Source organism: Sander lucioperca, chromosome 2 (assembly GCF_008315115.2).
Source record: "Sander lucioperca isolate FBNREF2018 chromosome 2, SLUC_FBN_1.2, whole genome shotgun sequence".
NCBI lineage: Eukaryota > Metazoa > Chordata > Actinopteri > Perciformes > Percidae > Sander > Sander lucioperca.
Genome location: NC_050174.1, coordinates 36,264,881 through 36,282,522, shown reverse-complemented (window position 1 = coordinate 36,282,522; position 17,642 = coordinate 36,264,881). Strand labels below are relative to the sequence as shown.

The window sequence follows — 17,642 nt, the reverse complement described above, 5'->3', positions numbered from 1 at the left end:
AGACTTTTAAGGGGTGACTGCATTGACATCACCCCAATTAAATATGCAAGCTTTATGGTGTCATCCAAATGTCATGTCACTTAATATCATTCGTTACTATGAGTGAGTTCAACACAAAAGAAGCCAAACAAATATAAGCTGTGTGTGCCTATATGTAATTGTGGAAAACAGTCATTTATCTGCTCACAATTCCTATTTACCTGGTTACTATAGAGACTATTTACTGTACAGTAGCTAAGCAAATTAGCCGAAACCATAGAATTGTATCACCAGTATACATTAGCTTGTTTTGGAGGTATAAAGAGGTAATCTTGTCTGTCTTCAAAATCATTTGAAGTGAACTCACATGACTGTTGAGGTTACAGAGATAATGACTGTATGTAGTTTGTGTGTAATAAGACTCTCTTAAGATCTTCCCCAAAATTACAATAAAATATAGTCTGCCGTTTTTACCTGAAGCTCTGTCTGCTACTATCATCTAAGTAACATTTGGCACCAAGTTATCATTCTTCCCTACTCCCTTCCATTCACCCGCTTTCTGGTCCATGGCACTGGCAGGGGGCCGACAGGCTGTAGGTTATGTAACAATCGCCCCGGCTGCAATGGCACCGCTCAGTGCCAGAGGTTAATGAAGCTCTCTGTTGGACAGCAGAACAGTATTTTCTGCTGCCTTCATGGGTTTTCCGCACAGTCCTGTTACAGATTGAATTGTGGCCTCCAAAACCCTCTCTTCCTTGTTCTCCCTCTATCACACACACACACACACACACACACACACACACACACTGACCACAGGCTGTTTTCTGCAGTGAATCTGCAATGGCCTTTATTCCATTATGTGGAGTAGTGTTAAACCCACTCATTTGTACAAACGTTTGTGCGTGTTGGATGATACGAAATGCACACATTTGTCAGCGTCGTTATGTTGTCGATGTTTGTATTTTTACTCCCGCCTGCATAGCTTGCTGCATGGTGATGTAACAGGTCTGCAGGATAGGTTGTCTCTCTTTGGGAGGAGGGCTATCTAAATCCTGCTCTCTCTCCTTTAAAAATGTAAAGCAATACATCACCTCCTGCACAGTATGACCTGCTGACAATGCAAGGAGTAATGCGCCTGTCTGCGTGCAAGCAAGTGTGCCAGGTAGTCATGAAAAAGTCACTGTGTTCTCCAAACAGAGCAGATTGTGTGCATACTGTACAGTAATTGCCATGATGCAACATGCTGCTGCTGCTTCATATGCTGAAGGATGAAAGGCTCATTTACACACAATGGAAACTGATTTTAAATTTGTCTTTATTTCTCTTTCTCTACAGATATGTTTCCTGGTTTCAGCTTTCCGTGGCCGGATGTTTTCAGAGGACAGCTGTGCTGCTTTGGCCCTCTTCTCTCACTATTTCCACCTCAGTCAGTTCTTTTGGATGCTCATACAGGTAACAGCAGGTTAACAAGTAACACACTTGACTTTACATAGTGACTAAAAAAACTCTTTCTTACTCTTACCACTTATAGCATTAAACCTACATATTCGGACAAAAACATTATCACATACATTCTTTATACAGGCACGGCCACCAGCAGTGAACATCCCCCTACATTAGTGCCCAGGAGGCAAACTGGCACCTCTCCAGCTACCCGTCCACACTCCGTACTTTGTCTGTTTGGGGACTTGAACTGGCTACTCTCCGGTTCCCAAGCCAAGTCCCCATGTTGAGTCCCCCATTTGACATTCATTTGCTCTGTTTCTGTTCTTTTACTTGGATAAAGAGCCGAGGTCTGAAGGCTGTTTCCCCATGCCTTATATCACCTTGTAAAACTGTGTCTGTCCAGTCTGCAAGCCTCAACAATGATGTCTAGTCACTAGGCCTTCAACCAGACAATAGAGCCAAGAGTTGACTCAGGAGGGTCAATAAAGTCAGTTTGTCAGTGAAAGCTAAACGGGGCTTCTAAAATGCTCTCATAGTTTATCATATTATACACTCTAATATGATCCCATTATTTTTTTCCACTTTGTATTCTTCACTGTAGTTTCTTGCCGTTAATCTGGACATTCAAATATGATTATTTCTAATTAAAGGGCACCTGTAGGTCAAATCTCCTTTTCCTTCTCCTGCTCGTTTTCCTCATGACTTGCATAAACAGGGTTTCCATTCTTTCTTTTGTTCCTTACGTGAAGCATGTGTTTTTTACGTAATACCTAGTGAAAACTTCATTCCTCCACCATGTGGGCTTAGGCAGGTTTTGATTAGTGGGTGAGATGGAGGTACCAGACTGCTGCGTGGCACGATCTTTGACCCTAGACTGGTACCACTTAGTAACACCTCAGTCCAGCAGCTCCGCCCCTCCTACTTGACCATCTGCCCTCTATTACGTTTTCTCTTTTATGTGACATAACTGCCAAGAAGAAAGCTCGGCCAGCAAAGTCCCAATTTGCAGCTTAAGATGCAAACATGAAGAAGATATTAGGGGTGCAACGGATCACACTGCAATATTTGGTATCAATCTGATACCAAGTAAATACAGGGCCAGTATCACCGATACCGATGGAGGTGAATGCATCATCAAGGTGCTAAATCTAAATGAATTTTCATGACCTTTACGTGTTTTTGTGATTTTTCGTTTGGATTATTAATTAGTTAAAACCCAGGACAGAATTTGGGCAAAGTTTAAAGGTAAATAGAAAATACTTTTATCATAATAGTTTTAGTTCAGAAACAATAGAACAGTAACAAAACATTTTTCCCATACATTGTCATGTCTGAATTATTTTCTTAAATAAACAAAGTGCACACAGTTATCACTTGAGAACAAATTAAAATAATTTATTTTTTCAGGTAGAGTGTTTATTTAATAAAATTTCTCCCTTCATTGCATTTCTGTGCTGGCCGCTGCCGGGCCTGACTGCTTGCTTGTTTGCCCGGCGCCGCTGAGTCACGTGACGGTACAACATCAAAACACAACAGGGGGGAGGAGGAGCAAAGTGTGCCTGCTCCGCGCTGTGACAGGAGCAGCAATTGAAAGCAGCAGCACTTACACAGACACAGACTTCCATGTTGCCTCTTTGATAAAACCACAGCAGTGCATACTGGAGATAAAAGGAAACTTAAGTATCTAAGCAATCTTCTGTTGCCTCTACCGCCTGTTTCAGAGCATCAGAGAGCAGCGCAGACATTTAAGTGGTACCGAAATGAGGCACCGAAATCCGTGTTGCTATTCCATTACTGCTTTAAGCTTTAGTGCGTAACTTTCTGATATTAATGAACGTCCGTTACATTCAAGCCATTGCCAAATGAGTTGCTACAAAGCTAATTAAGACTATCAGCTCCACCCAACTCTCTCTGTATTTCTCAGTATGACTATGTTCAGAAGATTGTGTCGTCCGGCGACTTTCCCGCGCAGAAACTCGAGTGAAGGTAATGACCTCTTCTGAAGAGTCCATCACGTTATTTTAATCCTCCGTGTCCTCCTTGGCTACTAGCAACTGCGTGGAGGAGGGGTGGGGGCGCGTGCGCGATCACGGAAGGCTTGTATCACGTGGACGCGCCGACAGTGTTGTTGTCATTACTTAGAATTCCTCATGGGGGCGACAGAAACTACGCACTATAGCTTTAAACACTAAAATACTACACTTATTATTTTATCATACAATTATGTCATACAGTTATTTAAAAAAAAAACATCAGATCTATCCCACACACAAAGCCAAAATAATAATAGGATTTTTAGCTGCCAGTGTACGTCTCGCCTAAGCCAATTTTAATCCTTCAGAGAGACCCTAGATGACTTATGATCTGCTGATAAAACACAGGAATGCGATGGCCTTCATCAGCAGCTCCTCCAGAGAGGAGCGCTGCCCCAGGGAGAGACCCTTTACCTCAGCTGATCCTTCTCCTCCAAATCCTGCCCTGAAGTGGAACAAATTCATTGACTTAATTAAAATAACTCCTTGTTCATGTTGTTTGATTAGTATTTTTAAAACTTCAGAAATATAGCCTGGTTTGATAGATTTGATAGAGGCTAGGAAACCATAAAGAATCCTCCATAAGGAAGAAAAAAATAAATTCAAATTTGGAAACGATCCACTGACATTAACTGGGACAGCAACTTTGTCTTGTTTGTATTAACTGTTGCCCTACATATTCAGTTTAAAAATGACTGCAAACTAACGTATCTTCATTAGGTGGTGGCTCAGGGTGTTTTGAAAACTGAACTCAGGCCCAAATAATACTTTGCATTTTAAGGTGGGAAATGTGATCCATTGTCGTCATGACTCAAAATCTCTTAAAACAGTTGTTCTGTGTCCAACAATGAATTAGGCAACAAGAATGTGTACAAGTCATTTAGTCTGGGTTGAAATGAGTTCCACCACGTTAACACGGAAAACAAATTTAACCAGTAATTGTATGTATTGTACTAGAGCATTATACCGAGGAGACCTGTCCCCAAATAAACTTTTCCTCTCGTTGTCCCCCTTTTGCGTAACTACTGTTGTTTTGTTGCCATCAGCCCTTTGTCGTGTGACGTTTGTAAGTGAACATAATCATTGTTTATGTAGTGGATATAATCTCTTCTGGCACATACGTTATTATTGGTGGAGTATTATAAGATTAGCCCCGTTTTTCATGTCAGAATGTTTACCAGATGACCTGTGAGATATCTTAAGGGATAAAGGCTCAGACCAAAGGCTTTCATGTGGCTTAAGAAGTGTTAGAATTTGTATGACGATAACAGATAAAATGCATTGTGCAATGCACATTGGAGTAGTTAGTATGGTAGTAAAGCTGATATGATCTAGTGGAAATAGTAGCTATGATTCACCCCAGAAGGACTTCAAATAGGAGGAAAAATGTGGTTTGGAGGAAAAAAGTTCACTTTGGATTTTAATTTTTTTTTATTCATACAGTCGCTCACTCACACTTTTTTTTTTAATTGCCCTTTGTGCTTTAACACCCCTGCCAAAATTGTCCCTGGCCATTTCTTTTTTGTCAGCAACTATAGCAGCTGACAATGAAAATATTGCTGCTCTTCCTTTGATTGATGTGTGGCTTTAAAACCTTTCTGTCCTCATCACCGTCTCTGTATCGACCCCATTGATGTCTCACAGCTCATTTTCCCCCCAATCAGGTAGCTGCTTTCAGCTAAGTAGCTAGCAAACCCATCTCAGACCACAAAAAAGACTTCAAATCAATAACTGCAGTGTGTGTGTAAGGATGTCCAATAGTTGGTCAGAGGAATATGCACTGACATTTTGCCAGAAAACAGCCAATAATTGAATCACTATCCAGACCTGCATTTTCTTGACTGCAGAGGCATCCTCAACATGCATAATATTGCATAACAATACTGAACAGCTCTTTAAGCCAGGACCTACTAAAGACTTGCATTGGCCTACTGTATGTGTATTTTTGCCCTGTTTCAAAGTGCTAGTGAGCCAAACATTGTGCTAATTTCACTGCTTTGTTGTTGGACGATCCCTGCCAGTGTTCTGCTAGTAGACGGATGTATTTGATTGTGATAATGGGTGGATAAGTGGCCACCAGTGGCCATCAGGCTAGCCAGTCAGTCAATCATGTGATCAGACATCCAGGTGGCAAGTTTCCCAACAATGCTACTGCTTCAATCACGCTTGAAGGATCAGTTTACCCTACATTACATCATACGCACTTACCATCAGTGGCATCCAGCAGTGCAGATAGTTTCAGTTGTATTTGTAATTTGTAATTCAAAATTCCCAATGCAATCTGAGTAATCCACAGAACACGCTGTCAAATGTTTTCATGGTGTATTCCTTCAATAGGAAGTAGTTCCAGTGTAAACTATTCACTACAATATCTATGGATTATCTAGACTAACAGGACATTTTCTTTGAAAAGACACATTGCTGTTGAATTTGTGTTGTTCAGTTCAAATTCTATTCACTCCCATTGTGTTGCGATGGCAACAGAAATCTCACAAACCGCAAAACCTTGACAAATATAAAACCCAAACTATTTGTATGGCTGTTCAATTCAATTCAGTTGTATTTATAGTGTCAAATCATAACAGATAGGACACTTTACAGATAGAGTAGTTCTAGAACACACTATAATTTACAGAGACCCAACAATTCCCACAAGAGTAGGCATTTGGTGCGACAGCGGCGAGGAAAAACTTCCTTTTAAGAGGCAGAAACCTCGCACAGAACCTAGCTCTCGGGCTCTATGCCTCAACTGGTTGGGGAGAGGGGGGCGAGAAACAGAGAGATATAAGAAATATATGTTTTGTAATTTGGTTGAATGGCAGTTAGCATGGCGATAAGACAAAAGCATAACCAATGGTCAAGCCACCTAGTCAGCAAGCATATTGATCATTCAGCGTCATTTAGCATGGTAACATATTGCAATATTCTTAGGCTGCAGTATCAACAGTCAGTGAAGGAAGTAGCCACTGCAGGGGCAACAGCTCCGCTCAAAGTTACCCATAATCCATTTACTGTACCTCAGTGGCTCCAGCCTGCTCACAAGCCTGCCAAGGAAAGGCATTTCTTGAATCTAACTGACATCAAGCTATTGTCTCAGTGCAGTCAAGTAAAGCTGTTAGGGCCCATTCAGACCAGAAAAAATAGCGATCTGGTGATTCGCCGCAGGATTGTGTGCTGCACAGAACTACATAATCAATGGTTATACAAGGTTACGGGGGAGACGGAGGTTGTCTGAGGAAGAGGTCAGCGTCGCTTTAACCTTATGTCATTTGTTGCATACCTTATGCCCACTGTGCAAATGTCCTGCTTAACAGCCAGAACACACCGGGCGCGCAAGCGTCGCGTATAGCAGCCTAGCGCAGCTATTTTTATTTCAGCGCCCATTTAATCCAATCTGTCCGTTCACACCGGGCGCGTAGCGTCCGCGTCGGCCCGTGCTCTGCAACGATAGTTTCGGCGTCTCCTCTATTTCTTGCGCGGGACTGGAGCGTATGTGTCAAGTGTAGAAATATTTCTATCATCTAGATGTGTTATTCTCAGTATTAAAGTTGTATTCCCCGTATAATGTATAGACTCGGGACACAGAGATAGTTGCTTAAGCTTTATTACCTTATAGCCCAGAAATGTAAGTGTATGTTTTTCTGTACCACACGGAGAAGTGGAACGGGAGGGGGTGGCTCTTGGGTCACTGTGTGTGTCTATGTGAGAGCTGGAAAATCTGCCCGGAGACAGGAGGGAGAGAGGAGGGGGACGCCTTCAAGCAAGATGATAAAAGATAGGAAGATGGTTAGACGGTGTTCATTATCTGACATAGACTTTGCTGACTTGAAGCAAAAATATTTTTGTCTGCGGTTAGGGAAACTTAGTGTCATTTTGTGAACCCACAATTGTGTTTTGTAAACTTAAATGCTGGACTTTAGTAAACTTGCTTAACTGAACTCTACGTCTCAGATTAGTCCGATGTAAGAAGGCGTGGGAATTAATAAATTGAAGTCAGATTTGACAGGCCTTAGGGCCTTATTTTAGACAGAATTCCCTTCACAAGCCAGGCAGGTAATCACATACAGGAAGACCACAGTGCAGGCGGATAATTTACAAAAATAAAACACATTCAAAATAAAACACCTAGAGCTAAGAGGAAAAGGATTGCTTTGTGACGGGCGCATAGAAATATGTGTCCGGTATGAATGGCCAAGGGCACGATCAGGCACGTATCTACGCTACGCGACACTTGTGCGCCCGGTGTGTTCCAGCTATAAGTCTGCAGTCCGCAGGCAGATGGACAGTCATAAACATCATCAGCTGTTGATCATTATAGTTGTTTAGCTGTTGCGTAAATGTTTATTACTCTGAACAAACGAAGGAATTGCTTTATTGATAACCCATTTCTACATTTATTTTCCTTTTTAAATGAAAGTTAAATCTGTATAGGCTGTAAACGGTGTGGTCGTAATGAGGTTAGATGGAGTAAAGGTCACCAATTTGTAACCCCAGCCCACAAGAAAGACTGGGAAAGTAAAGAGATACTTTGTTTTTTTCCCTGTAGCTCAACGTTAAAACTTGAAAGTAACCTTTGCCCTTTGCTCTCCACCAGTGCAGCGGTTTAACATTGTCTGAGAGATATGTTATTGTCTGCGGAGGTCTTCACACAGGGGTAATACATTGTGTTGCAACCAACAGGTGTTCAGAAAAGCTGCTCATGTAACAATGCAGGGCTCAGTGTCTCAGATGGATGAGACTATCAAAGCCTGCTAGATTACAAAGCAAATATAGCTATTGTGGGTGTGATTAAAAAATGTGGTTGTACTTCTTCACTCACCATGAGCACCAAATGTTCTCAAAGAAAGATGGAAAACTCCTTCAAACTCCAAAAAACTTTTTCATTTTCCTCACAACATTATCGAGAAATATTATAGTCTATATAAGGTGTTAAGGTGTTACTTGTGTTAACACATATCTGTTTTTCTTTACATAAGTTGTTTTCTCAATCTCTGTCCCCAGGCGGTGAACTTCTGGCAAGTTCTGGTGATGAATGACGAGCACACAGAGCGTCGATACCTGCTCTATTTCCTGTTGGGCTGGGGACTTCCAGCTCTCGTTATCATTGTCCTGGTCATCGTCTTGCTCGGCGGCTACGGATGGACCATACATAGTGTATACGGACTGGTGCAAGGAGATGTGTGAGTGTGGACATTGCAAAACACAGGCGCACAAATACACACACACACACACACACACACACACACACAAGTCGTCTTTAGAACTGCTTAAAGGGAGGTGGAATCGACCCAACACTGACGTAATCTGTTTTTGTAAGAGGACCCGTGGGTGTAGTTTTTTTACACCAGTCTGAGTCAGTCGTGGTGACTTCAAGGTTCTTTTTCAGACCTAGGCAAATTCCACTTCAGGGTAGAGGTGAGCAAACAGAAAACACCTGAGCCAGTGACATCATGTGAGGAGGTAGTTTGCCCAATCAAATGAATGAATAAATAAGTCTCCCCACATAGAAACCTGATTCTTCACCTTAAAGGTGGAGGCTTTTACACAGAAGGGTGTAGGGAGGAAGGGAGCAATCTTAAATAACCCGTTTCCCATTTGGCTTTGTTTTGTGTCTGTGTGTGTGCTATAAATAACTGGTTGCCATCTATGTATAGAGCACCTGAATCCTAGAACACAACATATGAGGACACTTTGTAAAAAAACCTGCACAATGGTTGCTAGTCAGGTGTGTCTAAGGGTGCGTGCGTGTGTGTGTGTGGTAATTGCCGTAGTAAACTTTTTACGTTGCAATATGTGCTTCAGGGGCCGTCTTGCGTGTGGGATAAAGCGTGTGTGTGACGGGCTAAATCAAATACCGATGAAGTTCGAGCACTTAAATCACATCTAAAATTAGCCAGAGGTCTTAGGTGTGGCTGTTATCCTTGGGATCGAGGGTGTGTGCGTGTTTCCTGTGGGTGGGTGGGTAGGGTGTTTGCAAGACAGTGAGCGTATACATGAGAGACTCAAGGATACAGAGGAGTATTCAGTTTCCCTGGAAGCGTACCTTCCTCACAGGGAATGAGGCAGCCTTTTATTTCTCTCTCTCTCTCTCTCTCTCTCTCTCTCTCTCTCTCTCTCTCTCTCTCTCTCTCTCCCTCTCTCTCTCTCTCTCCCCTCTCTCTCTCTCTCCTTTTGCATGTAAACAGGTAGCCGTCTTGTTTTCTCAACACTCAAGTTGTCTCAGTTTCACCCGGCTTGCTTACAAACAGGTGTCAAGCTCAAACCTTGCGTCAGTGAGCATTTTTGTGTCATACATATTTTATTTCATGTGTATCCTATCAACAGAAGTCACCTTTTCGCCCTGTTTTTGTCATGATTACCTGTTGTCACCCTTCTATCACCACTGTGGTGCTGGTACTCTGTCTTCCATATAGTTAGCAGGGTTCAACAGTAAGGGTTGCCCGATGGCCCTGGTCAAGTAAAACGCCACGTCGGGAAAGTAAATATAACAACCTACTTGCCTGTTCGGGCATCATCGTATCATAAAGTGACGTTATCCTTCTCTTGCTACCGTCAGAGAATGCTTGTTGAGTGATATGATTTGAATGCGCCGTTGGCAAATAAAGAATAGAGTTGGCGTATCGCGTTTTTTTTTTTCATTGTTTTTAAAACAAATAAAAAATGTGATGCTTTTTTGTTTGTTTACGCTTTTTTAATGTTTTTTCTGAAGTTTGACCATTTTTTTCTCAATATTTTTACTTTTTTGACACTTTTTTTTGGGTGGGGGGAGCAGAAAAATGTACTTTGGGCAAGTAAAATTTTTTTTTCACTTTTCACAGTGAAAAAAAAATGATGAACCCTGATTAGTACTTACACAGGGTACATTAAGGTGTACCTTCATCTGTCTGGGTCTCACACTGTGTGGTTGAGAGCTCCTATTAGTGCTATGTTAGTTGAACCTCATTTGATTTTTACTGTGGCACAAGTGACTGTTGATGAGCAGAAGCCATCACTGAAATTTCACCACTGATGCATCACCCAATTAGCTTTTGCTAGTGAAGTGAATTTCATAACCATGATTTGGAGTTGAAAAAACAATTTAAATAGTTGTTTTTTTTGGTTTTGTTATTTGAGTCTAACATGATAAATGGTGTTACTTGGACAGACTGATTCATGGTTAGTGTGGCTACTTCAAAGCCAGGCTATGAAGTTGCTCAAGTAATTTCCTGGGGAGGCGGACATTTAAACCTGACATCTACATGTGTCTATTCCATGCAGGCTGTTTTATAGTCTTACCTGTGCAAATGAAAATGTACAACTTTTATGTCCTGTCATCACATTATGCAAGTCAAAGGATACTACAGAAGCATGTCTGTCTCCTTAAGATAGAGTTGACTTATACCTTTAACTTTATATTAGGTGTTCCTTAAACATGGCCCTGTGCTTAAGTGACCCATAACAGTCCAACCATATGTATAGAAAAGAAAATCCCTGCAGTATTTCTATGAAAATCCCCCATAAAAGGCATTACTCACTTTATGTATTCCCTCCCAAACTATAAAGTTGGTAAAATGTGTCCCTGGGTAATGTTTTGTTTTTTTTTTATTTCTCATGAGACTTTCTTAGGATTTTTCACTACAGTAGAATCTCATCCTCTCACAAGGCCACAGCCATACAAATATCCATATTCCAGTGTGTTTACACTCTCATGGTCTGGCTGTCTTGCTGGCACCGGTTAACGCAATGCTTTATTTGGCCTACCTCATGCTATGTTATGGCTAGCATAGCTCTAATTATATCTCTGCAACTACTCAGTTCTGCCGTGAAGTCCTATCTGTATTTCACGCTCCCACCAAACCAGGGGCCGAGCTTGTTTTGTGAAAAGGTCAAAGTCACATGAGTGTTTTGGCAGTTACAGTTTTTATGAGGTTGTTGATTTTTACCAGAGAAAGATGTTTTGCTCAGTTGTTGTTGTAAAGAAAAAACACATCTGATTGGACAGAAGCTGGGAAAGAACTCAATGAAGATTTCCCAGGAAAACAAGTCATACTGAGTCACACTAGGCAAATTGCAGAAAGAGAAATAACTTTGTTGTAATTTAACAGACTGCTTAAATAAAGAATTCCACTTTTTCAAGAAAAAAAGCTTTTGACTGTTCGGCAGGATCAGCAGATGAACTCACATAACCACTCCATATTCATCTCCCTTTCAAAGCAGGAGACACGTGTTGTTTGTTCCTGAAAAAGGTTCTGCCTTCTTTTAAATAGATCAAACACTTTTAAGCGCCTCTGGCCTTAGATATTATCCCACTGTGGCTGCAGGGTGACCTGATTGCTCAGAAGATTTAAGAACATACGTGTTTTGCTGTTGAAGGCGAAAGCTGTTGTTGGGCAAGAACGCCTTGAGTCTTAGGCGGGCTCAGAGGTCTCACCAGCCAGATCCTGTTTGTGAAACTTGAAGAAACAAAGTCCTAACTTGGACTAAATATAGAGCATTATAGTGATGTAATATGTTTCCATTTTCTAAAGCTTACCTTTGAGCCGGATGCATAATTTCCTCTCCTTTCTCTGTACATTCTGCTTCTTTCTACATGAAAAAAACACATCACTCCCAATTTTTTTCCATCCCCTCTCTAGGTGCTTCATCCCAAACATCTATGCAGCTCTGTGCACGGCAGTGCTGGTGCCTCTCATCTGTCTGGTTGCAGTCATGGTCGTGTTCATACACGCCTATCAGGTTACTCAGCAGTGGAAGGCCTATGACGACATGTACCGCGGACGAACCAACAGCACAGGTACCAAATGCGTGCATGTGTGTTCACACACATAAGTGAATGCAGTTATACTTCAGCATCGATTTGAGATATGCGTTCTCCTACAGTATATGAGGCATAAATATATATTCAGTGGTTTTATTTACTCAAGCACAATATACATTTTTGTTTATTAAATTGTCAAAAATAACAGGTAAATGCATAGATTTCTAGGTAACACAGACTCTTTGCCTTTACTGTACGCGGACCGATAATGCTTGCTGCATTCTGAGCCAGGAAAAACCTAGTATTCACACAAAAAAGATAATAACTTAGTACAATTGCTCAAGTGTACAGTCACACGATCTCTCACTGTGTACAAATAACACAAAACCAAGTAACCTGCTGACAGGATGCTCTCAGGAACTAGGCTGCATCCACCCCTATTTTTTGGCTAAAAATGTCAGCCCCTAGCTTGCTCAGCTTACAGGCTCTGTCTCTCAGTATCATAGCTGGACTCAGTGGCCCTCAGTGAGAGTCAGCTGGCTGCAGCTTGTTTTGCTCAGTCAAGGCCCTCCAATGACAAAGCAAAGCCTGGATTTGTGCTAGTCCTTTGGCTGGCACGCGGTTTGCCCGACACGCTGTGTGTGGCCTCTGAAGTAGTGTAGGAAACCAAAACAGTGCTTTGTTGAGCTGCAGGTAGGTGTGCATTATTAACAAGAGAGCAATTCTTTTGTGTTTACACACCAGTCTGAGGCTAAAGGTCAGAGGGTTTTTCCATATGGGAGACGGTGTGGACAGCAGCATAGGTTTGGGGTGAGTTGAGGGACAAGGAGACGTGGAGTATGGTACTGTACACAACTGTGTGTTGAAAGTAAAAAGTAGAGAGGAAAACAAGGTTTCAGCAGCTTCTTTAACTTCTTATTTACCCTGAGAGAGAGAGAGAGAGAGAGAGAGAGGAAGAGAGAGGGAGGGAGAGAGAGAGAGAGAGAGAATGCCGGGAAAGGTAAGCACAGCACACACTATTCAAAGCCACAGTCTAAAGTCCTGACTGAGGATGTGTGTAACAAACACAGAAGTAAGACTGGCCTTTGAGGTGTAAATACAGTATGTGTGAGCTCTGTGAAAACCTGCACATGAATGGCAATTCAAATGGGTTCAAAAACCCAAAGTTGGACAGCAAAATACTTTGTCAAAGTTCATGCAGTGATGGATCAGAGTTGATTGGACCTTTAGTTTTTATGTGGACGCACAGTACCACCACATATACACATGCACACATAGGAGCATGAACACAACATGTACACAAACACTATGGACTGCATTTAGCTTTTGGCAGAGTGCAGTGTACAATTGTTTGCACTATATCAGTATTGGCTTTGTTTCAACATGTCCAGAGTCCAATGGGGAATAAAACAACTGTGATGGAAAGGCCTGTAATATTGTGTTGTTCTAAACACAGGCTACGCCTCTGCTCATTCCCTGAAAGCCACAGGCACTGTTACAACAACCCTGATCAGTTTCAGTCCTGCAATGTGTAGTGGTCAGACAAAAGATCAAGACCAATCACAAAAAAACTTTTGATTCGCCTTGATATGTTAATCTAATATGTTTTGCGTCACCTTGACGTTCCCATCCAGCTAAGCTACGTGCAGAACCTGTGGGATAGCTGAAGCCATTCGGAGATAAGCTAAGGGGTTATCTCTGTGTGTGTGTGTGTGTGTGTGTGTGTGTGTGTGTGTGTGTGTGTGTGTGTGTGTGTGTGTGTGAGAGGCCCACATGTAAAAACTCACAGGGCCGTGCAAGATATAGCAGGACTTTTGACGTCAATGAAATCAAGCAAGTGTGCCAGTGTGTGTTTCTGCCCTAGGCCTGCCCGATAAGAGGAAAATCTGTGTTGTGCGATAACATTGTTGATTATAGTGATGGCGATATGACTTGCGATAAATAAACAAATATTAAAGCGTGTATATTAGACGCAGCCAAGGTCCCATGACATTATTGGCGTGCATAATAATTAGCCATGTGAATTTAGAGGGAAAAAAAGGCAGGAGGGGCTGGTTTTTAGTCTCAGCCAGCAGCTAAGTTTACAAGAATTTGCAAATTTTAAGATATGAGGTAAACTAAGATAAACCGACTTAATACAGACAGTTTTGTTTTAGCGTGTCACAATTAATATTAGCCGAGCTACTGCGCTGTGCTGGTGTAAAACATAGCGGCAGTGGATGAGAGACTGCGGCAGAGCAGATTAAAATATATATACATGTCTACATGTTTATGCTTGTTGAACCGGTATATTAATAAAGTATTGGCTCGCAAAGGTTTTATTGCACTTACTTACAGTAACAAGCGTAGTTGTCTCCAACTCGAGCTGTCTTCACTTTCGCCTATGAGTTACTTTACTGTTGTTCTATATCCACGACGTTCAACTTCCGGGATTGCTCCAATGCCGCCGGAAATTCTTTTCGGCCAGAGGTCCGTTACCTTCCGCTTTCTTTATGTTGGAATTTTAAACTCTGGTGGATTTATAAAGACTATGGTTAACTGCTCCCCAGATCTCTGCAGGGTAAATCCAGACCGCTAGCTAGACTAGATCTGTCCAATCTGAGTTTTCTGTTGCACGACTAAAACAACCTTTGAACGTACACATGTTCCACCAAAACAAGTTCCTTCCCGGGACTATTTTGCAGCGGCACCGTGGCTCTGTCCGGCGCTTACCGCCGCTCATGACGATTGTGAATGGTTTATAGAAATGCCAATGAACCGGAGCGCGTTTTTCTCCCATCCCAGAATGCTGTGTAGACTAGCCAGACCCTCCTTTGCAGCGCTGTGGAGGAAGGTCTGGCAATGCGAGACTACTTTACTGTCTCCACCGCGGCCTCTCTGATCTGCCGTCAGCTGAGTGTGTATGTTTGTGTGTGTGTATGTGGAGGAGCTCAGCCCCAACACAGAGCAGGGAAGAAGCTGCAGCTTGATGATAATTACTAGTTTTATCCCTGGGGCCCGTTTTAATACCGGGTTTCGGTACCCATCCCAAAATAAAATTGACTTCCCTTATTCATCGCATTTCAGTCTTTTGGGATGTGTTCATCATGCATGTTTATATCGCAATGGTGATGAAAATATGATATATCGGTCAGCACGTTGGTGCCAACCTGCAGACGTGTACCTGCACCTCAGCAAAGATTAGAACTCCTTTGTGCTCAATGCAAGGCTTGCCAGCCAAACAAATACACAAATAAACTGGACTGACAACAAAACTATTCAAAGCACATCCGTAAGACCGTATCAGAGCCCTCACTCAGCCCACAAGGTGTGTTTGCAAAACATGATGTTCTTTTGATACAGTGAGTAGACTCTCACTTTTCTTGTTGAATTGCTGATTGGCCAGGAATGTTGAAATAAACAAAAAAACATGTGATGGAGGTCTGATTGCAGAGTGCTGTTTTATGTACTTTGTGTTTTTGAGGCTGTGTAGTTGCTTTATTCGGATGCCAAACACATGTTTATATTTTGCATAGCTTCTATTTTTAATAGCCTTGAAATGCAAACTCTTGTATAGATGGATCAGGACTGGATTAGTGTTCTCATACCTGGTTTTACTAGATATTTTTGTTATGGCCTTGTATACACATATTCTTGTATTATGTTGTCTTTCTTTTTAGGAATAATTTGTATAATTATAATTAGTTTTTGTTTTTAGGAATAAAATCCTATTGTTCTGAGCTATAACTAGACCGCCTGTCACCAAACATGGATTATTACTGCAGAGTAATGTAACCACTAAAACAACAACAGAGCCTCAATCTGCTCCTGCATTCTAATGACAATAACTTTGAAATTGAAGGCGGCTGCTTCCTGTTTTCCTGAACGATAGAATTGATGTTAGCGGCGTAATTCCTCACAAACTAGTGCATTAAAGTTGAGTTTTTATGAGGCAGATGCAGTTTTTTTAGAAGGTAACATTTAGAGTGTTGGGTTTCAGTGGTGCAAGTACATTTACTCAAGTACTGTACTTAAGTACAATACATACACAATCAATTTCATACTTTACTCCACTACACTTCAGAGGGAAATATTGTGCTTTTTACTGTCCTACATTTATTTGGCAGCTATAATTACTAGTTACTTTTCAGTATAGGATTTTACATTTAAAAACATTGGATAAGCTTATACAATACAATAGTTGTTATTATACATTTCATGTGTATGCAAGTTGTTTAAGATCCACCAAAGAAACATTTCCCCTCTGAACTTCTCTTGGGTTTGTTTAAATAATAAAATAATAACTACTTTTTTTCTTCTTTCCTACCTCATTAATCATGTTCGATTCCGACATGCAGCCCTTTGCTGCAAGTCATCCCCCCCTCTCTCCCCCTTTTCATGTCTAATCTGTCCTCTCAAATAAAGGCCTAAAATGCCAAAAAGATCTGAGCACTGTTAGGCTTAGTTTTTTTTTTTATAAATTGCCAAATGTACTTGTGAATTCCTTGTATGTGTTTATACCATAAAAGTACACAAAAAACATACCTTTGCAACCTTAGTACTCTTAGTAATGTCAATACTCCTACCAGTATATCATCTGCAGATTAAACAATATAAAAAAAACACAGTGCCTAAATGTTCTTAGTTCACACACATATAACTTGTGTGTGGGGTGTCTGTACGTGTTCAACCCACGTTCATTACAGCTTGTTGTTATTACATCTGCTGACCTCTCTGTCACAGCGATGTCTTGAGTTTCTGCCCCGGCTGTTTTTGTTGAACCCAAGTTCTCCTCTCAGTTTGTCTTCTCACACCAGGAACCAGCTGTGGTCAAATGTAAAACGTGGGCCTGTTCTCCTGTGGAGAAAAGTAGCTCCCTGATGTCCAGAGGAAATCACTTCAAATAGGGTTGAGCAGAAATTTCACTATTGGGGGATAGGGGCGTTGAAACAGACCATATTCGATTATTGCCTACTAATGTTACTTGTTGATTTTCCGCTCGCTGCTTTATTTTGTTTCTGCCTTTTGTCTGCTGTGTTTGGACTCTGTTACATTCAGGAAGTCTTTTTTAAGAGCAGATGCAATTAAAAGGGGAGTTCATATATATATATCTGTCTGCTTGAATTTGTCGATGAAAACCATGTGTAGCAATATATAATAATATTGAGGAGGTGACACATCCTGATGCATTGTGATATTGAATCGTTGACAGGATAATTGTAATCGAATTGAATCGTGAGACCAGTGAAGATCCACACCCCTATTGGGCGGTTAAACTGTTTGTTTTACTTCTTAGCTCCGCCAGACACAAAGATCCCCATGACCATCAGTTAGCATCTCTCTAGCAGAGAGCTGAGACTCTCGCGTGTCTATGCAAAGGCTTACATATGCATTCATGCATGTTCACACACACATAAGAGTATATGCACACATACAATACAGTAACTTCGGAAAACTTGTGCTTGCTC

General features: G+C 41.4%; 1 protein-coding gene across 4 annotated transcripts in view; it reads left to right on the top strand.

Moving 5' to 3' along the window:
- The window catches only part of adgrv1 (adhesion G protein-coupled receptor V1), a 170,583-nt gene that overhangs the window by 126,878 nt on the left and 26,063 nt on the right, over window positions 1-17,642 (top strand). For all 4 annotated transcript variants that reach the window (XM_035996730.1, XM_031305029.2, XM_031305028.2 and 1 more), the window contains 3 exons: window positions 1,315-1,431; window positions 8,460-8,638; window positions 12,074-12,231. In XM_035996730.1, coding sequence (XP_035852623.1) covers window positions 1,315-1,431; window positions 8,460-8,638; window positions 12,074-12,231 — 454 coding nt within the window. The remainder of the gene's footprint in view (window positions 1-1,314; window positions 1,432-8,459; window positions 8,639-12,073; window positions 12,232-17,642) is intronic.